The sequence below is a fragment of the Mustela nivalis genome (genome assembly GCF_964662115.1).
Source record: "Mustela nivalis genome assembly, chromosome: 8".
NCBI lineage: Eukaryota > Metazoa > Chordata > Mammalia > Carnivora > Mustelidae > Mustela > Mustela nivalis.
Window position 1 is genome coordinate 82212618 of NC_139027.1, and position 26194 is coordinate 82238811.

Sequence of the window (26194 nt, forward strand, 5' to 3'; positions counted from 1 at the left end):
AGATTTTATTTATTTTTGAGAGAGAAAAAGAGAGAGAGCACAAGCAGGGGGAGGGTCAGAGAGAGAAGCAGAATCCTTGCTGAGCAGGGAACCAGATGTGAGACTCAATCCCAGGACACAGGGATCATGACTTGAGCCGAAGGCAGATCTTTAACTGATTGAGCCACCCAGGTGCCCTATTCCTAGTTGCTTGAGAGTGTTTTTTTTTTTTTTTTTTAATCATGAATTGGTATTGGATTTTGTCAGATGCTTTTTCTACATCTATTGATATGATCATGTGATTTTTTTCCTTTATTAGTTTGCTAATATGATAGATTTTATTAATTGGTTTTTGAAATGTTGAATCAGGCTTACATATCTAGGATAAATCCCGCTGGATCATGGTGCATAATTCTTTATACACATTTTTGTATTCAATTAGCTAAGATTTAGTTGATGATTTTTACATCTGTGTTCATGAGAACTGTTGGTCTCTAGTTTTCTTATAATGTCTGATTTTGGTGTTAGAATAATGTTGGCCTCCTAGAATGATTTTGGAGGTATTATCTCTGTTCTATCATCTGATAGAGAACTGATAGAATTTTTCTTTAAATACTTGGTAGAATTCACCAATTAATCCATCTGGGCCTGGTGTTTTCTGCTTAAGAAGATTATTAATTGTTAATTCTTTAATAGATATTGGGATTTATTACTTGAGTTTTGGCTGATTTTGGAGGTATTATCTCTGTTCTATCATCTGTAGAGAACTGATAGAATTTTTCTTTAAATACTTGGTAGAATTCACCAATTAATCCATCTGGGCCTGGTGTTTTCTGCTTAAGAAGATTATTAATTGTTAATTCTTTAATAGATATTGGGATTTATTACTTGAGTTTTGGCTGATTGCATCTTTAAAGTAATTGGTCCATTTCATCAACATTATCAAATTCATAGGCATAGAATATTTCATAGTATTTCTTTATTATCCCATTTATTGGCTGCTTATTAATTTTTTATTGCAATATACTTGACATACAGTATTATATTAATTTCAGGTGTACAACTTAGTGATTCAACATTATGAAGTGTTCACCATGATAAATATAGCTATCTTTTATTGCCCTTTAAAAATCCATGCAAAAGGAGCACTTGGGTGGCTCAGTCGATTAAGTAGCTGCCTTTGGTTTAAGTCATGATCCCAGTGTCCCGGGATCGAGCCCCACAATCGGGCTCTCTGCTCAGCAGAGAGCCTGCTTCTCTCTCTCCCTCTGCCTGACACTCTGCCTATGTGTGCTCTCTCTCTCTCCCCACCGTCAAATAAATAAATAAATAAATCTTTAAAATCCATGCAAAAAATGCAGTGATGTTCCTTCTTTCATTTCTGACATTAGTAATTTGTGTCCTCTTTTTCCCCACCCTCCCCATTAAGTAGCTTGGCTAGAGGCTTATCAATTTTGTTGATCATTGCAAAGACAATCTTTTGGTTTTGTTGATTTTCTCTTTTCAAATTCACTGATATTTTTCTAATTCATATTATTTCTTTGCTTCTGCTTACTTTGGATTTAATTCACTCAACTTTTTTTTTTAGTTTCTTAAGGTTTAAACTCAGGTAATTGATAGTAGATATTTCTTCTTTTCTAATATATGCATTTAGTACTGTAAATTTCCCATTAGGCACTGCTTTTCCTGAATTCCACATATTTTGATAAGTTGTATTTTCATTTCATTTAGTTGAAAATATTTTAAATTTCTGAAATTTCTTCTTTGACCTCTGTGTTATTTGGAAGTGTGTTTTTAAATCTCCACATATTTTGGGATTTTTCCAGTTAATCTTTTTGTTATTAATTTCTAATTTAACTCTGCTGTGGTCTGAAAGCAGACATTGTTTGAGTTCTACTTTAAATTTATAAAGTTATGCTTTATGGTCCTGAATATGGTCTTAGTGAGCGTTCCATATGAGTTGGAAAACCATGTTATTCTGCCATTGTTTGTTGAAGTGGTCTGTAGATAGATGTCAATTATATCCAGTTAATTGATGGTGTTGCTGAGCCCAGATAGGACCTTACTGATTTTTTCCCTGCTGGATCTGTCCATTTCTTACAGGGAGGAGTTGAAGTCTTCAACTATAATAGTGGATTCTTTTCTTTTTTTGGTTCTATCAGTTTCTGCCTCAAGTAGTTTGACACTCTCTTGTTAGGTACATATACACTAAGGCAAAGCTGTCCTTTAGTTAGTGTATTTATATTATTTATATTTAATGCCATTTTTGATATGTTAGGGTTTAACCCTGCCATTTAAATGTTTATTTTCTCTTTGTTCTGTTTTTTATTTCTCTGTTTTCTTTTTCTTGCCTTACTATGGACCACTTGAGTTTTCTTAGAATTCCATGCATTTTGATCTGTCTTTAGTGTTTTTTACTATATCTCATTTTTCTACTTCATTCCACTTTCCAGACCATCCATTGAGTTTTTATTTTTGGCTATTATATTTTATTCATTCTTAAAATTTTCTTTTAGCTCTTTATACCTTCTATTTCTTTGCCAAGATTTTTTTTTTCTCTTCAATTTAATTCAAGCACATCCATATTTCTTTTTGGGACATTTTATCATGGCTCATTCAAAAGCTTTATTAGCTAATACTAACTCTGTCTGTTAGTATCTACTGAGTGATCTTTTTAAAAATTTTTATTTTATATAAAATCTATTAATTAACATATAGTATATTGTTAGTTTCAGAGGTAGAGTTTGATTCATCAGTTGCATATATCACCAGAGCTCATTACATCAAATGCCCTCCTTAATGCCTGCCACCCAGTTACTCCATCCCCCTACCCACCACCCCTCCAGCAATCCTCAGTTTGTTCCCTATAGGTAAGAGTCTCTTATGGTTTGTCTCGCTCTCTGATTTCATCTTATACTTTTTTCCTCCCTTTCCCTATGTTCATCTGTTGTTTCTTTAATTCCATATGTAAGTGAAATCATACGATAATTGTCTTTTTCTCATTGACTTATTTCACTTAGCATAATACCCTCTAGCTCCATCCACTTCAGTGCAAATGGTAAGATTTCTTTTTTTTGATGGCTGAGTAATATTTCATTGTATATATATACCACATTTTCTCTATTCATCTGTCAGTGGAACTCTGGGCTCTTTCCATATTTAGGCTGTTGTGGACATTGCTGCTATAAACACTGGGGTACTGGTGCCCTTTCAAATCACTGTTTTAACCTTTGGATAAATATCTAATGGTGCCATTGCTGGGTCTACTGAGTGATCTTTACCGAAGTTGAGATATTCCTGGTTAATCATTTTTTTTTTTAATTAAAACCTGGAATTTGGGGTATTGTATTATGAAACTTTGGATCTTCTGTTTTGGCTGGCTTTTTGATACTGCTTCTGTTGGAGAAGAGGTGGGTACTGCCTCAATAAAAATCAAGTGGGTGTGGAATTCCATGTTCCCCACTTAGTATGTGTTAACGTGAGGAGAGGCTATGGTCTTTCTGGGCAGCAGTGAGAGTTATGACGTTCCACTATGCTTCCATTGATATCATCCTGGCCAGAAGTGGTAGGATTGAATAATTATAGCTTCTTTCATTGCTTCCATTGACCTGGGGAGTATACAAGGTGTGTTCTCTTTACTACTGGGTGTTCGTTTAGGTCTTGCTCTCTGCGAGGCCTCCTCTGATAGCACCCTAGCTGGAAGGAATGTCTAATTTTCACCTAATAGGGGTGGAAGTCCAGGCTCCACACACGATCTCTCCTGTCACTGTGATTGGTCATCTCATTATCCTTGCAAAGATGAAGTTTCTGATTGCTTATTTAGCCTTTTCCAACACATCCTTTATCCTTGTATGTGTGTGTGTTTAAGGGGGAGTGTTTGGGGCACCTTGTTATAGCCTGTCAAGGGTCAAAGTCTAGGCTCCATTCTTCGTCCTTGCTGATGAGAGTAGAGTTGGGAGCCAAAGTCTTACTCTGTGGTGTTTTATTAGCATAGTAGTGCATATCTCCTAAAAGTTTCTTGCCTTACTAGACAGCCCCTCACCTTGTCCTTTAGATAAACTGTTGTTGTTGGGGGCTCTTCTTTCTGTGATTGTTGTCATTTCCAGGTTACTGGCTTTTCCCTCTCCATGGACACCACAGGATAGGGTTTAAATGGTACCACCTGGTGGTGATGAAAGTCTCATCTCCCTTTCTTCCCTGACACCACCCAGCATGGGTGTTGGAGTGGTCCATGGAGTCTAGTGAAGGGGAATCTAGGCTCCTCACTCAGACTTTGTTGAAATCTTCTGTGGTGTTTGTCTGAACGTTTTCTGTCATGATGGATTGTCTCTTTTCTGGCACTTTGTCTAGGTTGACCTCTGTTTGTTACCATTTTCTGGTTATTAATCTGTAGTGCTAAGTATAAGAAGAATGAAGCAAAAAGAAAACTCAGGGAACTCACCTCTGTGCCATTGCTTGGGCTCCAAGCTCCCTAGCTGGTCTGCCTCTTCTATTTATCTTTCAGAAGCTTCCTCTGTTTGTTTCATGGATAATCTCCAGGGATTTCAGTTGTGATTGAAGAAAGCAGAAGTTCACTGTATCTGACTATATATGGAAGGAACAGCTGACCAGATTTGCTAATGGATTTGGTGTGGGGTATGAGGGAAAGAGCAGAGTCAGTGGTGACCTTTTTTTGTCTTTACCAACTGGAGGGATGCTGCTGCTATTATTAGAGAAGCAGAAAGCTGAGGTAGGGCTAGCTGGTTGTTAAGTGGAAGCTTTGGTGGGTTTTAGAAGAGTCAAGTTGAGGCTGCACAGTGGAGATGTTTTGTAGGCTCCTGGATCACAGAATCTAGTGTTAAATGTGGAGGTCTGGGCAGGCATTACATCTTTGAGAGTCATCGTGTGGAGATATATTTAAAGCCATGGGACAAGATGGGACCATTTGGGGAGTGAGGAGGTCAGCCCAAGGACTGAGGCCAAGGATGCTTCATGGTTAAATTCTTCTCAGAGGAGAGAGTGATAAATTTGGTCAAGTGATACCAAGAGGAATGGTAAGGTATGGCACATTGTCTGACCCTTGGGCTGAACATTCTGCCGGCAGCAACTTTATTTCCCATTTCCCAAGCTGGGCTTTCTTTTTCGAAGACTCACGACTCTTATTTCCCTTTTAACATTTTTTGCACTCTTCTTTTTTTTCTTCTTCTTTTTCTTTCTGTAAATAATAATAAATAAATGATAAACACAAATATAGTTTGATAAATTTCACTCCTGGCATAAGGAATAAGAACAAGTGAGTTTTTTAGTAGCTGGAGCCATAAATTTCTCAGGGATACCCTAACAATTTCTTCAGCGTTACTTGTTTCTATCCTTATTTCTTTTTTTCTCCTTATTTAAACCTACTAATCTATTAACAGATGTCTAAAAAAGAAATATTTTATTTTATTTATTTTGGAGAGGGAGAGAAAGGTGGGAGGAGCACAGGGAGAGGGAAAGAGAGATTCTTAAGCTGGAACCATGCTGGGTAGATCCCAGCGCCGGGCTGGATCTCAGAATCCTGAGTTCATGACCTGAGCAGAAATCAAGAGTCAGATTCTTAACCGACTGAGCCAACCAGGTGCCCCATTTTATTTATCTTATTAGAAATCACTGATATCACAACAGAATGGCTTTCTTCATTTCTTATTACAAGTTAAGATAGATTGAGGGGAGCATATGTGGAACCCCTACTATGTGCCATCTTTGTGCCCACGTACTTGACATTACATATGTCATACATATCTACTCCCTTAGATCTGGTGACAGCATTAGGAGATAGGTTTTATTGCTGTCATTTCAAAGCCAAGGAAATGGAGAGATCATGCTCTGCAGTGAGCTGCCTTTATTTGCATAATCACCTTCTTGATAACATTGTAGGGAAAATTATGTTTCAATATACACTTTAAAGCAAAATCCATTGGTTAATTAGAGAAGAATTGGTAAGTCCTATCATTTCCCTTTATAGTTTTGGTATGGTCAATGTCAGGTGTTCTTTTACTATTTATTACTCTTTACAAACAAGTTTAGGAGTATGGAAGTAAAATTAAAGTGACTTTTAAATGTGATTATTTAAAAATAGATTGATCTTTGGAGTGCCTCCCCTAGTACACAAATTGATTATGTCAGGTCTGTGAGTGGCCAAGGCTATTCTTCACATCCAGAGAGCATTGGCTTAGTTAGTATCCTTAAGGGAAGTGATACATTTTATGGAAAGCAAAGTGTTAACTTGTTTCCAGAGCAACAGCTGTTGTTATGCAATATGGAGGGTGTTTGCTGTAACAGTTTGCTATGTTGAGTAGCTAGAGAGGGAAGTTTTCCAAAGATGGATCCTGTCACTGCAAATAAATAAATAAAACCAAATCCCCCACTACATCATGTATAGAGTAGCTACGGGGATGCTATATTTGATCTTTTCAATGATTTTCTGCTTAAAATGGGCAGTTTTGGGAAACTGGTCCTTTCAAGCAGAGATTTGGAAGTTCAGTCTGTGCAGTTCATTATCAAAGGGAAATATTGACCATCCACTTGCCGGGACTCTAACCAGAAGAGCTGGAAGTGACTTCTGAGACTGCTGTCTTTTTTTATCAAGAATCAAACAGAAAATTAGGGAGGCTTGTTAAGTGACTCTCATCTAAGGAACACACAGCAAATAGTTGGTAGGTCAGTGAGAACCCAAAGCTGCCAGTAGGCATTTCTGCCACATCCCTTCAGACTGGCTGCTCAAAGAGGCCATGTCAGTGAAAGATGCCCAGGAAGGGTTTATGTACGGTAGTTGGTGAATGGTGACTTTGAACATCAAAGGTCACGTTTCCTGCTAAGTGGACAAAACACGACGGTCAGTCTGTTCATGAACAAGCTAAATGTGAACGTTTGGTCTGGAGTAAAATGAGGCATTGCCCTGCTGGAGATGCCAGCTGTGTGCCAGCTATCTCGTCTGTCCCCACGCGACTCCCATCTTCACTGGCTGTACTAGCACTCCCTGCATGCGTGGTGCCCAGCCCAGACTACGCAGGTCCTTCTCCTCAGCTGGCTATGTATTTTTCCAAGGCATTTGCTGGCAGGGACAGGCCACTACTTGCCAGCAAATCCCTTTCATCCCAGCAGCTTGTGACTACCCTCATCTCAATACCTTTATTTTCTTCCTAGAAACTTTGTTGCTTCATTTCTTTTTTACTCTATTTCTTCCATGAGGTTTCCTTATCCATTTCATTTTCTCCATGGGGCAGGGTGGTTTCCATGAAGTATTATGAGATTTTTTTGGTGGCTTTATCATAGTATTTTATTCCTTCAGGGAAAACAAAACAGAACGAAACAAAACAGGAAAATACAAATTTCTATAAGAAAGAAAAGAGAGTGTTTTTCTCTTTTTATCTTTGTCTGTCTTTCTCACCGAAAACACTTCCCCCCACAAACCAGACTGCAAGTCTCCTGCCAGTGGTTGGCTTATTGATAGAAGCTTCATGTGGGCAAACAGCCTATTTTGATTTAAGTTAATTGGTGATTTTTCTTATCATTTGTAGGGAAAGTTTCATAGAACATGGGCCAAAAATCTTCCACTGGAAAATGATTCTATCTTACATGGACCATTGTGATCTGCCTCTTACTTTCTTCCTCTAACATTTCGCCTGCTACCAAAGCTTCCCCCTGTGCCTTGGCATTAAGTTCCTTGCACCCTGCTTTCTTCCTTGGTATCCTTTGTGCTTTCTGCTCTCTGCCTCCATTTCCTGCACTCCTACTTTCCCTTCTAAGAGTCACCTCCTCCAGGAAGCCTTCTGTCATATGCCAAGATCGGGTTAAGTACCCTTACTTGAATACCTTGGTATATTCTTATGTAATACGCCGTTGAGTTTTCTCTTTACTTGACATAGCCAATAGCCATCTGATTGTGTAATTCTCTTATTAGACTGCTAGATAACATATATTTTACTTTTATTCATGTCATATCACCAGTAAGTGCTTACCTAGCACAGTGCAGGATCCAAGGGAGATTTTTCCAATCAGTATCTAAGTGTAGGTAAATGAAAGAGTGGAATTAATTTAGTTGTTAATCACTTCTTTTGTTGGGTGTTTTATGATAAAAATAGAGGGAACATATCAAATAATTTCATTTCTATGAAATTCCTAAAGTAACTTTTTGATGCAGAAATAGTAGAAACTTCTCTTGAGTTACATCTCTTAGGAAAGATTTTGGACATATAATTGCAGTATGATAAAAGATCATACAATCCCCTGGAGAAATGTGTTTTCTAGGATGTTAGCAATTCATAGATGCAAATCATCTGACTTGGGAATCCTAGAACACTTGCAACTAAGTAAGCAAGTTTTGGCGATAATTATTTTCTATTGTCTATACAAAAGCTTTGGGCAAGCAGTTTCAAATTTAATGTTACAAACATTATATGAATAAAGTAGCCTTAAAGTGTTCTTTTTATGCCTTAATATAAAGTATAATAAAGCTTCTCAGGTAAAGATCAGATTTTTTTTTTAAGGGACTTAGTCAAGGAGGAAATGCATCTCTTTTCTGGCAATTTTAGAGTTGGGTGGGAAGACTGGCATAACTCCATGATATTCTTGATTCCTTTCTGTGTACTGGGTGTTCAGGAGCATGAAAATGGCAGTTGCCTCAGTACCCTTAGCTCCCAGGTGTTAATGGCTCATTGCTTGGTCCTTCAGATCTTCTCTTCCAAGTACCTAAAGTAGGGTTTTAGGTAATAAAGTCTCCCTAGTCATTGTGGTAATGAGGCCAAGACCATGGACTCCTTTCTGTTTTGAATGAGTTTGCTTCATTCTGTCCCATGGCCAAATATTCCACCAGTCTTGGCTGCACAACTTGAGATTTCAGTGGGTTCTGGGTGATAAATTACTGACAATCTCTCATTCATATTTTTATTGACCATCTATTACACTCAGGCATGAAGTTTCCCCTAGAGTTAGAATGATGAGCAAGACTGTCTTTGCTCCGAAGGAACTCACAGTCAAGAAGTGGAGGTGGTTATGTAAAGGGAGCAGGACAGCCCAGAGTGCACTGAATCTCGAGACTGGCATGTGTCAGGAACACAGACTGAGGAGCGGGCCAGGTACTCTGCTCATTGTTTCCCTGTGTTAATTCTTTGAGTCCTCTTATAATACTGTAAGATAGGTATCATTATTATCACATGCTGGGGAAGGAAACGAAGGCACAGAGAGGCTAAATAACTTGCTCAAGGTCACACAGCTGGGATGGGGTATTGCATCTCTTGAGTCTAGCTATACTCCTCGTGGTTCTACGCTCTCCTGTCTTTTGGTGGAGATGAGGAGGTAACTCCACGATGTCCCTTCAAGGAGGGAAGGAGTTTGACTAGATCTCAAGTACATGTAGGAAGCCTAATTCATTCTAGTGAGGGGAAAGAGTACTGCAAAAGCCTAGAGGCATAACAGCATTTCCCACCAGGAAACTTCGGTAAAATTTCAGCATTCCTGGAGGATCAGGTAAGAGGAGCCAGACTGGGAGGAATTTGAACCTGGAAGACTGTGATGCAGCCGTAGCAGTTTATTTGAGAAACACACACACACACACACACACACACACACACACACACACACAGCCACAATGAACACAGAAAGTAATGGTATCTGAGACTGAACTCAGACAGCCCTGTGTTCCAATCTTGACCTTGTCATTTACTGGTTATTTAATATTTGGAACTGTCTTTAGCCTCTCCAGCCTTATGGGTAAACTACAGAGTAGGGATTAAACCGTGGAAAGGCTTGGCCACTGGCACACAGCACCTGTGCAGTCAAGTTGGCAGCTCCCGGGAGACCTGAGAGTCCTGTGGTCCCCAACCTGACTGCACATTCCTTCCTCCCAGGGGGCTTTAAAAAAAATGCAATCCTGTGTGCCCACCCTGAGAGATTCTCTCCTAAATGGACTGGGATGGAATCCTGGCGTGGGTATGACATTAAAATCCTCCAGGCTCTGCTGCTCAGGCAGGGACGCAGGCTGCCTGTCTAGGCTCTCTGAGGCAGCAGGACTCAGAGGAAGACCTCGGAGCTGGAGGTTAATCTGGCCCCCTGTATTAGGATCTCAGTGTCTTTGTATACAATACCTCTGTACGGAAGGAAAACACTTTATTCTACCCCCTTAGGTTCAGTGACTATAACCCTGCAAATTAGACTATAAAAAGAGAGGAAGATGAGAAAAGGTTTATTGGTATGAATGTATACAGAGACCTTCATAGGAAAATGAGGAGCCAAAGGAGCAGATGGGCCTGGAGCTTATATGCCTTTTTAACAAAGGACAATGGATGTGGTGATGTGACAAGACAGAGAAGAAAGGGTTTTGGGCTCGTGGTGGCAAACTGAGAAAGTGACTAGGAAATATGTAGAGGGAGTAGGGGGCAATAAGAGTACTTGGGTAGATTTGTTCACAGACCCACCGTAGTGCTGACTTGCTGTCTGCTTCGGGGCCATCAGACTCCCCCGGTAAGAGTGGACTTGTGGCAGTCCCCATTTCTCAAAGGTTTCTGCTTTTAGTCAGAAAAGGAAGATTCCCCACAGGTTTCTTTCCACATACATTGATTCTCATTGGCTTCCAGCTCAAAATAATCTTACCCAAAGTGACATATTTTGGGGTGACACATTCCGATCCCCTTTAGCTTCTTGCTCCTGTGACCTTGAGCATACCGGCTGCTCCTGCAATCAAGCTGCACTGTACTAATACCCCTGTTGCCCACGACCACCACCCCTTCTGCTTCTAGTACTGCAAAGTCCAGCAGACCCCCACCTACCCCCAGAGATCAAGAGGAGAAACAAGATAGTGACCATGGATGCACTCTCAAGCCTGGAAGGCTCTGAAGAAACCCATGTTTCTCCTGCTGTCCGGACGTTGCCAAGGTCACAGCCAGCACAGGAGGTGAGGCCTCTCTGCCCCACCTACCTGAGACACCTCTTCTTCCCCTTCGCTGCCTCTGTTTGCAGTAGGGAGGTAAATAAATTCCATCAGGGCTTTCAATGTTCTTTTTGTTCTGGAAAAAAAAAAAAAAATCAATGGACCATGGAGAGCACGTGACTTGGCTTGGCACGTCCACAGTTGCGGAGCTCAGACGCGGACACGCTGTACAGCCTGTCCTTCTGCTTTGGTGAAGGCATGACTGTATTTTTAGACCTGCCCAACGCTGCCAAGACAAGTAGTGTATGGAGATGCAGGACAGGCTTGCTGGCCTGTGTAACAGAAGCGTCTTGCCTAAAGCTACGGCAACATATGCTGGAGGTTCTCATTTGCTGCTGAGGATGGTGGAGGGGGGTGGCATGTTTTGTTTTGGCTTCTCATAAAACATTTTATAGCACTTCACACTGTGTGCTCGAGGATGTGTCGAAACATAGGATTAGCTTTATGAACTAGCTTTGTGAGGTGTCTGAGGCAAGATAGCAAGTTTTGAAAAATGAATAACACTTAAGTTTATCTTTAAACTGCAAATACAATATTTACATTTTTATATACACAATAAAATAATTTATCAAAACACTACGAATTTGGAATTGTGATCATTTGGGTTGACTTTTTCCCTCTATACTCCATACGGAAGGTTGGTTGTATACATTATAATATTACAAAATCAAGAGGAGATTTGTTAATATCTTAAGAGAACAAACTGTTCTGGCATACACATGAAAACAGGCTTTATTTCTTGCTGGTTTCTCACCTCCTGTAACAACAGCTTATCACTAAAGCTGATTTCATTTCTATCTTGACTTCCCAGCTTTGGGCCCCAGTTGGAATAACCACCTCACCAGTTTCCCATGTTCTGTTCTTTTTCTTACCAGTTTATTCTCTGGACAGCGACAGGAGTGGTATTCGGATACAAATGTGGCTATAATTGCTGATAACTGACCTTCAGGGGCTCCCTCGGACCAGTATGATAAGGACCAACACTTTCTGAGTGGCACATGAGGCTGTGACTACCTTCCTGTCCCTCGTGTCTTGGCGCCTTTGTCCACAGGGGAGGCAGCTGCAGAGAGCTGGTTTTTTTTTTTCCCAATGCATGGGAAACTCCAATTAGAATGACCTTCCTCCTGCCTTCTGCCATTTCAACTATAATCAGAACTGCAGGGCGTTACTCATGACCCTCCAACCCTGAAATAGTGGCTTCTCAGGGCAGTTGTCCATCCGGCTCCGGGCTATGCTGTGCATACCTTTGCTGGGGCGCCTATCACCCAGTCTTAAACTGACTGATCAAAACTTATGAGTTTTAGGGCACGTTTATTACATTCTTTGTGGAAAAAGATACTGTAGGGTTTTACTCTTCTAACCTTGGAGATGGAATTCAAAGCAGATGCCAGTTCTGCCATTAGTTTCCCATCTGAGATCTGCAGTAATCTGCACACATGCAAACATGTGCGTGCGTGCACACACACACAAACACACACACTCATACCTATGCACAATATTGATGTACACAATTAATAGCCTGCTTTATTCATGACCTTCATTGTCCTGTGTTTGGGGTGATTTTTATGTTTCTTCCCTGAAGGATGCTTAATACATATCTCCCTACACTTCCTAATTATGTCACTTTGGAATTTGATCCTTTAGGTATATCCAAGGTATGAACTCTTTTTGGTGTATGTTTCAGTCTGAAATTTGAATTTGCAGTGCAGTTAATATTCTTTATGTTAGGTACTTTTTATGAGTAAAACACATTGGGAACAGAGTTTTGCATTCCATATATGCTCTTATTTAACAAACTAGACAATCCGTAATGACTTGATGTGTCTTTTCTTCATGAAAAAGCAAAAGGATAGTCCTCAAATGAAAATCAGAAAAATACTGTATGTTAGTGAAAGTATGAAAATATGAAGGGACGTACACAGGATATACTGAGAGGACATTTCAGGATACTCAGGGCTGATGATTTTGTTTTTTAAAGATTTTATTTATTTATTTGACAGACAGAGATCACAAGTAGGCAGAGAGGCAGAGGAGGAAGCAGGCTCCCTGCTGAGCAGAGATTCCGATGTGGGGCTCTATCCGAGGACCCTGGGATCATGACCTGAGCTAAAGGCAGAGGCTTTAACCCACTGAGCCACCCAGGTGCCCCAGGGCTGATGATTTTTAATCTAGATCTACAAGGATGAAGTTACTAAGTAAATTGGTAGTGAAAGTTAATACTGTAAGGGTAAAAGCTTAATCTATTTAGGAATATAAACTGGATACTCTAAAAGAAGCATTTCTACAACATCTGTTGTTAGAGTAATTACTACTCATCCTCATTACAACACCCGAGCAACGAGCCCTTTGTTAGGTCAATTCACCAATTTATTTAGAATCAACAGAACTTCATTGCTTTGAAAGGAGTCGTTAATTCTGGCCTTCTGCAGATTCAGATGATGCTTTCTTTTAATTAATCCGAATTGTGATTATATAGATTACATGTAAATCTATTTACATTATAAATCTTGCTTCATGTTCTGGTAGGAATTAATAGAAATCCAATATTGTTTAAGTTAATTGAATTGTACTTAGTGGTACAAATGGATTTTTAGAGTTGTTTTTACTTGGCGCAGTCCAAAGGTTGCAAAGACAAAACTTCAGTTTTTATAGCTCCTATAAGAAGTAAGAAAATGAATGAAGTATTCTCTGAGATACAGTCATGATCTAGGGGTCCTAAATAATACAAACCACTAAGCAAATACAAGCATCCTCCCTGCCAAAGTTCCGAAGGTGTGGATATATTAGAACTGAAAGCTTGTCCCCATCCTAGATCCATGAAGTTAGTAGATATCTTTTATGTGTCAATTACATCGTTGACAAGGACATTTTATTACAAAGTGGGTAAAAATTAATAACAGTAATAGCAAATGAATGTGAATACTCACTGCATGTAGCTCCTTTCCTCGTATTTTCTCAGTTTTTTCTGTAAGCTTATGTGAAGGATATTGTTTTCTTAGAAAACTATGGTCTGTGAGAGTCACACAATTAGTGGAAAGACCCCAGGGTCATGTTTGACTCCGAAAGCACATGGACTTTCTTCATTTTATGTTAAAGATTCTCTGATTGCCTCAGTTTTACTTCAGTGAAAAAGCTCTAACTATTCCACAAGACAATTCTGAGTTACGAGTGAACATTTTAGATCTGGAATCAACGTGTGCCACATATGCAAACTAGGTAATATAATTAGCTAGGGAACAGGAAGTTCCAAAAAATTCTGAAATAAGCTTGAAGTTACGCACTTTTGAATGCTGAAGTACAAGGAGAAAAATAAAGCCCACTGTGACTGCAGTAAGGAGTCTCTCTTGGAAGCCATTTCTGTGTGGTCGCGACTCTCAGGCACGAGGTTCCCCCTTGCCTTAAATGCAGACCTGTTGCTCTGCCTTCTCAAAGGACTCAGAATCAAAATCAAATCAGGGTATTTTGTTAGAGCAAAGGACAGGACGGGAACTGGCCCCTGTCAAGAAGAGCATCCATCCACATCCCTGGTTTGCTCTCTTTCCCTCTCTCCCTCCACAGGTGCTTCTCTCCTTTAGTCCCGCTGCTTTTCTCCTGGAGAGGTATGTCCTGCTACTTCTGTCCTCTCTGTGGTCCGCTTCATAATGCCTGCCCTCTTGCTTGCATATGGCTCTTCTAGACCCACCAGCGATCAGTGCTTCCTTTTAACATCAGCCTTGATTAGTAGATCACCTCATGTTTCCAGTTTTCCCATTCTCCAGGGATCACAAGGATTAGCCCAATTCATCTTTACAAAACATAGGTCATAAGACACGGGTCAGAGGTCACCGTGTTTGAGCTGTCTTTGTGTTAGGTGTCTGACCTCATTTGTTTGTATTTTGGGTATTTAGGAGTAGAGTCCCATGTTCTATAGAAAGACCGGGCCTTCTTAGAGGTTAGTGGACACGGAAACATCCCATGGAAGACAGTATGTCAAACACAGCTTCTCTTCTACACAGTGGGATTTCCAAACGTCGATGGTACATAAAAGCAGCACGCAAGCTCTCTGAGGAAAGTAATTCACTTTCCTATTACGGAACACAGTACCACCTGCTGTGTAGTGTTCATGCAATTTAAATAATAGTGTAAATAAAAGCAACCACAAAATAAATGCTATTCATTGATTTCTTATTTTATGTCACACACTTCACATACATTATTAATAATTCTTCCAAAACTCTAAAGGATGGATGGAAACATCTGCATTTTACAGAAGAGATAGATGTTCGGGAAGCTTAAGTGACTAGTCCAAGATAACATCACATGTAAGTGGTAAATACTGAGGTCACCCTGATTGTAAAACCTTCATGTCTTTACTGTATTGTGCTGACAATATATATATATATATATTTTTAAAGATTTTATTTATTTATTTGTCAGAGAGAGAGCGAATGAGAGCGAGCACAGGCAGACAGAGTGGCAGGCAGAGTCAGAGGGAGAAGCAGGCTCCCGGCGGAGCAAGGAGCCCGATGTGGGACTCGATCCCAGGACGCTGGGATCATGACCTGAGCTGAAGGCAGTTGCTTGACCAACTGAGCCACCCAGGTGTCCCAGACAATATATTTTTGTATTTCAACAGTCGAAAATAAAGAAATGAAGATGAGAAAAATACTAGGTATCTGCATTTATGCAGATACTCACCTTTGCTGTTTTTCTTCCTTTATTCCTCAAGTTTCAAGTGAACCCTGGTGTCCTTTCTTTCAACCTAAAGAAATTCCTTCTCCTATGTCCTTAGAGGACAGATCTGCTTAGATAAATTCTGTCTTCTTCCTTGAGAAATGACTTTTTTTCATCTTCATCCCTGGAAGATATTTTCATTAGAAGGAGAATTTGAGGTTGATAATTCTTTTCTTTTTTTGCCTTAAAGATGTTGCTCTACTCTCTCCTGGCCTCCAACATATCTGATCAGAAAATATGGTCCTTGGATTGTTGTCCCCTGTATTCAGTCTGTCTTCCCCCCTACCTACCTGTGATGACTTTTAAAAATTTTTATCTATGGTTTTCAGTAATTTTATTGTTATGTGTCTAGGTTTATTTTTTTTTCTTCAGTGTTTGTTCTTTGGAGTTTGTTGAGTTTCTTGTATCTATAAATTTATCTTTCACCAAATCTGGGAATTTTTCAGGCATTATTTCTATGAATGTTCGTTCTACACCAATATGGTCTGCCTCTGCCTTAGGGACTCCAGTGGCACAAATGTGACATCTTTTGATTTTCTCTCTCAAGTCACTGAGACTCTCTAACCATTTTTAAAAAGTTTTTTTTTTGTTTGTCTGTTTTAATTTATTTGGGAGATAGAGAATGAAAGAGTGCATGAGCAAGGGGAGAGGCAGAGGGAGAAACAGACTCCCCCTGAGCAGAGAGCCCAATGTGGGACTTGATCCCAGGACCCTGAGATCATGACCTGAGCCAAAGGTAGATGCTTAACTGACTGAGCCACCCACACACCCCTGACTCTAGTGATTTTTTATTTCAATTTCTTTTCTTTCTGTTCAGACTAGATAATTTCTTTTTTTAAAAATTTTTAATATATTTATTTTAATTATTAATTTGACAGAGAGAGATCACAAGTAGGCAGAGAGGCAGGCAGAGAGAGAGAGAGGAGGAAGCAGGATCCCTGCTGAGCAGAGAACCCAATGTGGGGCTTGATCCCAGGACCCTGGGATCATTACCTGAGCCGAAGGCAGAGGCTTTAACCCACTGAGCCACCCAGGCGCCCCTAAACTACGTAATTTCTACTGCTCACTCCTCAAGTTCACTTGCTCTTTCTTATCTCCATTCTTCTATTGAGCTCATTTCATGGATTCTAAGCTTCAGATATTATATTTTTCACTGTGATTTAGTTCTTTTTTTATAGACTCTATTTCTTTTAAGAATTCCTCTCTCTCATTTCAAGAGTGTCACCTTAGTTCATAGAAAATGGTTCTAGCAGCTGCTTTAAAGTCTGTGTGATAATTAACACATTTGAACAGTCTTTGGGTTGGCATCTGCTGATCGCTCACTCCTTTGAGAATTGGTCGGATTTGCTTGTTAGTATTTGGATTATAGCCTGGACATTTTGAATATTATATCGTTAGACCTTGTACACTGTGAAACTTCTCTGGAGAATATTTGTTTGTTGTTTGAACAAGTAATCTACTTGCATGATATGTTCTTTGCTTTTGTGGTGGTCATGTCAAGGTCGGTTAAGTTTTCAAAACCTTTGAGATGCTGTTTGGGTCTGCTGGGGCATAAATATCCCTCAGGGCTTGCTCTGGTTCTTGGGTGATGTTGTGCTGTAATTCACTTCTCAAAGTCTTCCTTGTACTTCTTTGGACATTTTTGGTACATGTACAACTTGAAGGTGAGCTCAGCACTTGTGTGGGTTCAAACACAGGATTAGAGATTCTCTTCTCTGGTTCTCTCTCATCTGTGGGGTTTCTTCCATATTCTCAGGCTCCCAGGATCCACTTTTCCAGTTTTTCTCGCTGGAAAGATGTTTCTCAGAGTTGGCCTCCTGGGCCATGGCCTACTTTCATGCAGTTGTACCATAGTGCAAAGCAGTGAAAGAAGAAGAAAACCCATAGCAGTGGTTCCTTCGCTCTTTGCAAACTGGGTGTCCTTTTTTCTGCTTCTTCTTCTTTTTTTTTTTTTTAATTTGAAAAATATAGAGAATGTGATTGGGTGGGAGAGGTAGAGGAAGAGAATCTTCAAGCAGATTCCCTGCTAAGCACAGAGCCTAATAATGCAGGGGGCAGCTGGATATGGGGCTTCATCCCAGGACCAATGAGATATGACCTGAGCCAAAACCAGGAGTTGGTCACTCAATCCACTAAACCTCCCAGGCACACCATTTTTCTGCTTCTTGTAGCCAAAAGGTTGAATCATCATTTGGGATCTTAGGTGTCCATGTCTCCCCTGGGGGTAACAGTACAGATTTACTTTTGAGGTCTCGAGGCAGGACTGGTTGAATAAAAAGAGAAAATTCAACACGGAGACTTTCCCAGTACTCTGGCTTAAAGGAAGCTTTTCCTGCTGATGTAGCCAGAATGATCTTGTTTTTGTTTTTTTGTTTTGCTGTTTGCATCTTTTTTTTTTTTTTAAGATTTTATTTATTTATTTGACAGACAGAGATCACAAGTTGGCAGAGAGGAAGGCAGAGAGAGAGGAGGAAGCAGGCTCCCAGCTGAACAGGGAGCCCCATGCAAGGCTGGATCCCGGGACCCTGAGACCATGACCCAAGCCGATGTCAAAGGCTTAACCCACTCAGCCACCCAAGCGCCTTTGATGTTTGCACCTTTTATAAAGTTCCCAATTTAGCTTGCTTTCAGGACAAATCTAGAAGGAGAAAAAAAAGGGATAAACTCCGAAAACTCTTTGTAGCCAATTTTATCTTTTCTTAAGTTTTGACTTCTCTCCTTAAGCCACTTGCTGTTTACTTTCCTGACTCCTCAGATAGCTGTTTGCCAAATGTGTCCACATTTAAGTTGTGGCCAGGGGAGCCACAGAATAGGCTCCTTATTCTGTGGACTGCCTCTTAATCATGTTTTCACCCCTAATACTTGCCACAGAACCTACCACATGATAGACAATTAAGTAATTGAAGGTAATACAAGCATAAAACGTGAGGCTCACCAATGTGAAGGAAATCTTTGTGTGTGTATGTGAATGAAAATATAAAAAGTGAAGCTTGCCAATTCTCCAGTAAATTCTGATATGACCCGGACAGAACGTGTTTGGCTCACTGTCTACCACTCTTCCCACGCTCAAAGATGTTCAGTACTTCTCCTTTGCTTGGCACCCTGCAGAGCCTGAATGCAGCCAAAGAATATTCCTAGCACCCCAAACCCGGAAACCACTGGCAAGTGAAAAGCATGGGATGTGGGGTACAAGCTGGTCTTTCACTCCTGTTTTTCACACGTGTCCGCACACAATTTTCAGCTTTTGTTTCCAATTTAAATGCAGGGACTTCTCCCCCAAATTTCCATCTTCCTATACTCTTTACTCTAAGATTCTAGCTGATGGGCACAGATTTCCCTTTACCAGGTGGGCTTGTGGAAGAAAATCATTTATTTCGCTTTCTTATACAAAGTTCTATGTTTTCATTAAAAAATGTAATTTGACTAATGTGTTTTATGGAGCTTTCCCTCATTTATACCAAAAAGAACTTATGTTAGTGTTTTAGGCCTTGGGAAATGATGAATTTGTTTAATAGATCAGTAATTATCCCACTCAAAAATGATCATTAGAATTCCTCTTTATTTGATTACTATGTATCACCAAACCCACAATCCATTTATCACCAGCTGCATCCATTAATCCAGCTTTGCTGGTCCATGTATAAGAGACTACTCTAACTTCTCATTTTGAGCCTTTCTAAGAAAAATATTGCTAGAAAGGAGTATGCCTTAAATATATTTGATTTAAAATCTCAGTCTGTACAAACTTTTAATTTTGGTTTTGTTTGCCATTTTTCTTACTGAAGACTATTTTCCAGTTGAGTCACAGTCTAAATAGAAGTATACTTTTTTGTTAGGGGATTGGGGGTGATTATTAGCTTCTAGGGGTTGACAGTGGTAATAAGAAATGAGGTCTGTAAATGTGAATGACTTTTCATGTCTTTGTACGTTTGGTATGAAACACCCTAACACTAGGTATTTACTTAAGGGAGCTTGTTCCAGAACTTTAGGACATTCCCACTTCTAAAGTGGAAAGCAAGGTCAGGAAATTGAGCTCTGAGAGTGTACTGAGCATGGTGTGGTGCAAATACCAAACACGAGTAGTTAGTTAAAGGTTGACTTCACTGAGTACAAAGTTCTCTAGTAAGATTTCCTTTGGATCGTCATGGCTTGGGATTCCGCCTCACTCTGCTGGTACCGAAATCAGAACAATAAAGAGGAAAGAAACTGACTGCGTGGTACAATCCAAGTGGGGTTCACAATCTAAATGCGTTTTCTTTTCTCCTTTCCCCTCTGGGATCTCCAGTTTACCGTGGTTTCTGGGCAGTCCTGATGCTTCTGGGAGTCGTCACCGTGGTGACCGCAAGCTTTCTGATCATCTGTGCAGCTCCCTTTGCAAGCCACGTTCTCTATAAAGCCGGTGGAGGTGGTTACCTTGCTGCAGGTATGTGCGAGGCTAAGGGTGTGGTTTCCAGCCATGGCTTTTCTGGATATCCTCATATTTTCCTTTTCTAGTTTCAGGTTTCAGACCTCTATAGTAATAATACAATGAATTCGTACACAGTTTTGCTTGAGTGCCCACAACTTGCAGTCCCTTCTCTAGAGACTTGTGTTTTCCATGTTCTTCACAGCATTTGCTTACTGTATCCACATGGTATAAAGAAGCCACTAGAAGGAAATGCTCTGTTCTTTAGCCTCACTTAACCTGTTTATTTTCTATCTGTAAAATGGGTCCAGAGCATGTCTCTCTGTAACTTCAGGATATGGGTGAAGTTTTCCATGTACTCTTAAAGAGATAGCTGCATGATGATATTACAAACTGGCATGATTTACTTATCACAGGCAAAAAACATCTCTTTCTACGGTGTCACCACTCACTTTTCTTAATTGTGGTTCATGTGTGTTATAGAAATACATTCTTTCCTTGGAAAAACCTGCATTTTTTTTAGTCAGCTTTCCAACGAGTCTTTTTAATGCCTGTTACAGAGATCTTAGTAAGATAGGAAAATAATTGACTCGATGTGTCTTGCAAATATCAAGTGTTTTTCATTTAATTGGGAAATAAAAACAAGAACATTAATCTGAAAACATATAAGCATAGATGATTTGTAAAGATAAGAGTTCTAGAAAATGAGACAAACATCACTATGGCCAAAACCAAATCATACATGGCTATGCTATATTGTAACACCAAATCGGGACACAGAGTTTCTGTATGAAATGGTAGTGATAGTAAAGAAACAGAATGGATAACATTGTCATCTCTAAATCATTGCAGAGACAGCTCCTGATGTCTATCACCATGTAATTGATGACCAGTCAACAGTTCAAGCACCCTTATTACATAACATTGTGCTTAATTCTGTGGAGGGACTAGAAAGAATAATCTCAATTTATAATCTCTCTTCTTTAATTCATAATTCCCTAAAACCAAATCCCTCATAAGCCATAAAACTGAGCATTTTCTGAGCCAAATACTTTTTCCTTCTCCAAACCACTTTCTAACTTTGGTTCGTTCCAAGGTCTTGTGAAGATGCATATTTTTCCATGATCTTCCCAGAAATAACAGCTGTCTGCTAGAATGTGTAAATATTTGTTTCTTCTCACTCCTTACACTTCTTTTTAAATCTTTTCCAATAAAGGAAGTATGTATAGTTGACCCTTGAATAGTTTGGATTTGAAACTGTGGGTCCACTTATACATGGATTTTATGTGTGTGTGTGTGTGTGTGTGTGTGTGTGTATACATATACAAAAACAGATTTACAGGACTGTACTATATATATATATATACATATATATATGTATATGTATATAAGTACATATATATATAGTACATATATATATATATAGTACAAAAACAGATTTACAGGACTGTACTATATATATATATGTATATATATATGTATATGTATATAAGTACATACATATATATATAGTACAGTCCTGTAAATCTGTTTTTTCTTTCTTATGTTTTTACAGTCCAGTCCAGTAAATTTATAGTACAGTCCTGTACATCTTTTTTCTTTATATTTTTCTTATGTTTCTTTTCTTAGCTTAATTTATTATAAGAATACAGTATATAATACATACACAAAGTATGTGTTAGTTGATTATGTTATCAGTAAGACTTCTCTGGTCAACAGTAGGCTATTAGTCATGAAATCTTAGGGAAGTCAAAAGTTACAGGAAGATTTTTAACTACAGTTAAGTTTTCGTGGTGCCAAAAGTTATAGGCAAAAAAAAAAAAAAAAAAGAAGTTATAGGCAAATTTTAAACTGCGGTTAAGATTTGAGGAAGTTGAAATTTTCTTTTCTTTTTTTAATTATGTTATGTTAATCACTGTACAGTATATCATGAGTTTTTGATGTAGTGTTCCATGATTCATTGTTTGCATGGAACACCCAGTGCTCCATGCAATACATGCCCTCCTTAGTACCCATCACCAGGCTCACCCTTTCCCCTACCCCTTTCCCCTCTAAAACCCTCAGTTTGTTTCCTGGAGTCCATAGTATCCCCTGCTGATTCCCCCCTTCATTTTTCTCTTCTTTCTCCTAATGTCCTCCATGCTATTCCTTATGTTCCACAAATGAGTGAAATTATATGATAATTGACTTTCTCTGCTTGACTTATTTCACTTAGCATATTCTCCTCCAGTTCTGTCCATGCTGATACAAAAGTTGGGTATTCATCCTTTCTAATGGCTGAGTAATAGTCCATTGTGTATATGGACCATATCTTCTTTATCCATTCATCGGTTGAAGGGCATCTTGACTTTCTGTGGTTTGACTATTATGGACATTGCTGTATGGGCAGTTTTTCAACTGCACAAGGGTTGGTGCTCCTAACCCCAACATATTCAAGGATCAAGTGTAAAAGCATGAGTTTAGTACACATTATGGAAGCATGTTGTTTTAAACTCAGGAATGCTCTGATCCTTGGTTTAGTCTGATCAAAGAATTGTATGTCTGTGTGTGTGTTTAGTGCTTTTGGAAAAAAAAAAAGTGTTGGTCACTTTTAAATTGTGCAAGAAGGTAGTATATCCAAAGAATTTCGTTTGGCTGAAAACTCTGTAGGAAGGAAAAATATTTGGTATGTATTCATATGCCATTGACCAGTATGTTTTCTTTTTATGAGGAATCTTTGCTGTGTGTGGGAACGGGGCTGCAGTTTCCCTTCCTCAGATCTTCTTATGGAGTACCCTGGGAACTGAGAGGTGCCCATGGTATTCTGGGACCCATTCTGCAAACAACCAAACTGAATAATTCCTTTCAAACTTGACTTTTAACTTCCTTCATGGCGGAATTCTTTATTGTTTGTGTAGGACCATTTGTTTCCACAGAACACAGAGACAGATTCTGTTGGATGAGACAAAATTATCTTGGGCAGAAAAAAGTGATGTTCTCAGGAATAACTGAAGTTTGCAGTCTAGTGCCAATTTCCACTGTGAAACACAGTTCTGTAAGGCAGTTATGGGGCCAATAAGTCATTCTTGAGCTTCCATACTTCTTGGTAGAAAAATTTTTTAAATATTTTCATTGTTTATTTTTAACATTCTCAAGTAATTTTTTAAATTTAATTTCTTTTCAGTGTAACATAATTCATTGTTTATGCACCACACCCAGTGCTCCATGCAATACGTGCCCTCCATAATACCCACCACCTGGCTTCCCCAAACCTCCCATCCCCCGCCCCTTCAAAGCCCTCAGATTGTTTTTCAGAGTCCATAGTCTCTCATGTTCATTTCTCCTTCCAATTTCCCTCAACTCCCTTCTCCTCTCCATCTCCCCTTGTCCTCCATGTTATTTGTTATGCTCCACAAATAAGTGAAACCATATGATAACTGACTCTCTCTGCTTGACTTATTTCACTCAGCATAATCTCTTCCAATCCCGTCCATGTTGCTACAAACGTTGGGTATTCATCCTTTCTGATGGAGACATAATACTCCATAGTGTATATAGACCACATCTTCCTTATCCATTTGTCCGTTGAAGGGCATCTTGGTTCTTTTCACAGTTTGGTGACTGTGGCCATTGCTGCTATGAACATTGGGGTACACATGGCCCATCTGTATCTTTGGGTTAAATACCCACTAGTGCAATTGCGGGGTCATAGGGAAGCTCTATTTTTAATTTCTTAAGGAATCTCCACACTGTTCTCCAAATTGGCTGCACCAACTTGCATTCCCACCAACAGTGTAAGAGGGTTCCCCTTTCTCCACATCCTCTCCAACACACGTTGTTTCCTGTCTTGCTAATTTTGTGCATTCTAACTGACATAAGTTGGTATCTCATTGTGGTTTTAATTTGAATCTCCCTGATGGCTAGCGATGATGAACATTTTTTCAGGTAATTTAGCCTTTCAAAGTCAAAGGTGGAAATTTACATGTGCTATACGAACACTTGGCAGATATGTAACAAACACTAGGTTTTTCGGCCAGCCAAATTTTTATATGCCACTTTTAATACGGAATCATGCATACCTACTGAGTTAAACTGAATTAAATTTATAATGCTTTCTTTGGCTAGATTTTACATATTCAAAATGAAGTGGTCTTATTCTATGTGCCTGCTATTCTAGAGTCTCTTTGTTCTTTACGGCTTACCTCGTCATTCCCTGCCCCAGTCTCCGGTGCTGCCCTGTGCCATTGCTCTGTGCTCTGCTGGGCAGTTGGGAACAGGTGCAGTTTGGGCCTTGGGTTGCTGTGGCAGCTTTATCAGTGCCACAAATAAGACTACACACTCTCTCTTTATTTGGACAGATGGCTTTAGAAGGGAGAATAGCCAAATTCCAAATGGCCAGTGCTGGGTGTGTGCATGCATAAAGACTCTTTGGCATTAGCAGGAAGATTGGTTTTGGGCATTCCATGTGTGGCTGAATCATCCTGATGTCACAGTTGTCTGTGTGAGTAAGGGGCGGGGTCCATGTTGTTCCTTGCTCTGTCAAAAGGCTCAGAGCAAACCTTGGAGGGCATATGTTGCCGCTCCTTGCAGCTGGACAAATTCCTCTTCAGGCAGGCTAGGCCATGGGTCCCCAAGGAGGTTCAGTTCTGGAACAAGTGCACGGTAATTGTCAGAACGTTATAATGCTGAGCCTGTTTCAGTGAGTCTCATTCCGCACTCTACAAAGCCTAAACAAGTGCTGAAATTTGTTTTCATGTGGTGTCCCAGAGAACTGTCAGACCCAAAGGGGTTCACACTTGTCTTCTCCTAAGCTTGTGATACTGTAGGTGATAGGAAAGATGCAGAAGAGGTTAGAATGGGTAGGCATAGCATTATAAAACTTTTAAGATGTGATCTGGAAGTTCTGGGGTACTGACATCACTGGGTAATGGGCCATAAAAACTTGAAATCAGTATTTTACCAACATATGAGGGTACAAAGATTTTTCTTTTTTAATTGAAATCACCTTTTCCTGAGTGACAAAGTGCAACTGCATTTTTCTGCTGAATGTAGAGCCAGACAGAGTCCCTCCAGGGAAAAGCTTCTGGATCATGTCCAAATCCCTTGTGGGACCTCATGTTGGTGAGACTACATGGACCTTTTGTAAGCTAGAGGAATACAGAAGCCTTTATTCTAGACCCAGGAGGTATTAATGGAAGCAAAGGGTACCTCTGCACGTAACTGGTCCTTTGGAACAATTAGTCCTTTAGAGGCAAAGTAGTGGTTTGACTCCTGCTCCATTCTGTGACCACAGAAGGTGCTCCTTGCCCAGACAGCTGCTGCTCAAGCCAATACTGGTCACCAAGGGATACCAGCTGAGTGAGTTGGGATGAATTTTTATAAATCCTCTGCCATGTGGAACAAACTGCTGGGCACACATCCTTCCACAGCTCATATCTGTTTCCTTTGGATCTGGAGGACAGTGCTTTCTAAAAGCGTAGTGATGTGAACCCTCTTAGAAAAGTAGCACAGGAAAGGTGAGTGGACAAAAAGAGAATATAAAATTCGAAGTACAAAATTTATAAACTACTGAATCAAAATTAAACTGGACTTGTGGTTTGTTTTCTTTTTTCTCTCAAAGACCAATGGAATTTGTAGTGGCTCATCAGTAAACCACATTTACGTCTATAGGAAATAAGATAGATGGGATGGATGCAAACTACAAGGTGTTTTTTCGCCTTAATTCTAGAAAAAAAAATAGGTCACAGAAGCCAACGGACATATTTCAGATGTTCCTTTTTGGGGGGCTGAGAATGATCACTTGGCTTCCGGGAAGCGCTCCGTGTCATACCTTGCTGCTCACGTCTTCCTCCAGATAAAGCAGAACAAGAGAAGAATATGTGGAGGAAACAGAAGACCACGAGCAGGAAGGGATTAGGGAGGAATTGCTGACAGCTCAGATGCAGGCTTCTAAACTTACCGGCACAAGCATCTCCCTGCTTGCACCTGCTGTCTCCATGTCTATATCATGAGAGATCCAGGCTATAAACAGCCGCTTACCCTGGAAAGCAAAGGGGCTTCTGTGTTAGCAGAACAGGCGTGGAAGGGCAGTGAATACTTGCCAGAATTTCTTAGTGGAAATTCTGTCTTTCTTAGTGCACCAGAAGGAGAAAATGACAAGCATGATCTCCTAG

At 39.8% G+C, this 26194-nt stretch overlaps 1 protein-coding gene and 1 long non-coding RNA gene across 3 annotated transcripts in view; one reads left to right on the plus strand and one right to left on the minus strand.

Moving 5' to 3' along the window:
- The window catches only part of TMEM182 (transmembrane protein 182), an 80359-nt gene that overhangs the window by 42103 nt on the left and 12062 nt on the right, over positions 1–26194 (plus strand). For both annotated transcript variants that reach the window (XM_082747169.1, XM_082747168.1), the window contains exon 4: positions 19923–20060. In XM_082747169.1, coding sequence (XP_082603295.1) covers positions 19923–20060 — 138 coding nt within the window. The remainder of the gene's footprint in view (positions 1–19922; positions 20061–26194) is intronic.
- Positions 5045–24394, minus strand: LOC309872665. Its single transcript, XR_014316043.1, has 5 exons — positions 24224–24394; positions 15602–15761; positions 7959–8001; positions 7110–7282; positions 5045–5157 (listed from the first exon to the last, which is right to left on the minus strand). It is a non-coding gene; the product is annotated as an uncharacterized lncRNA (long non-coding RNA).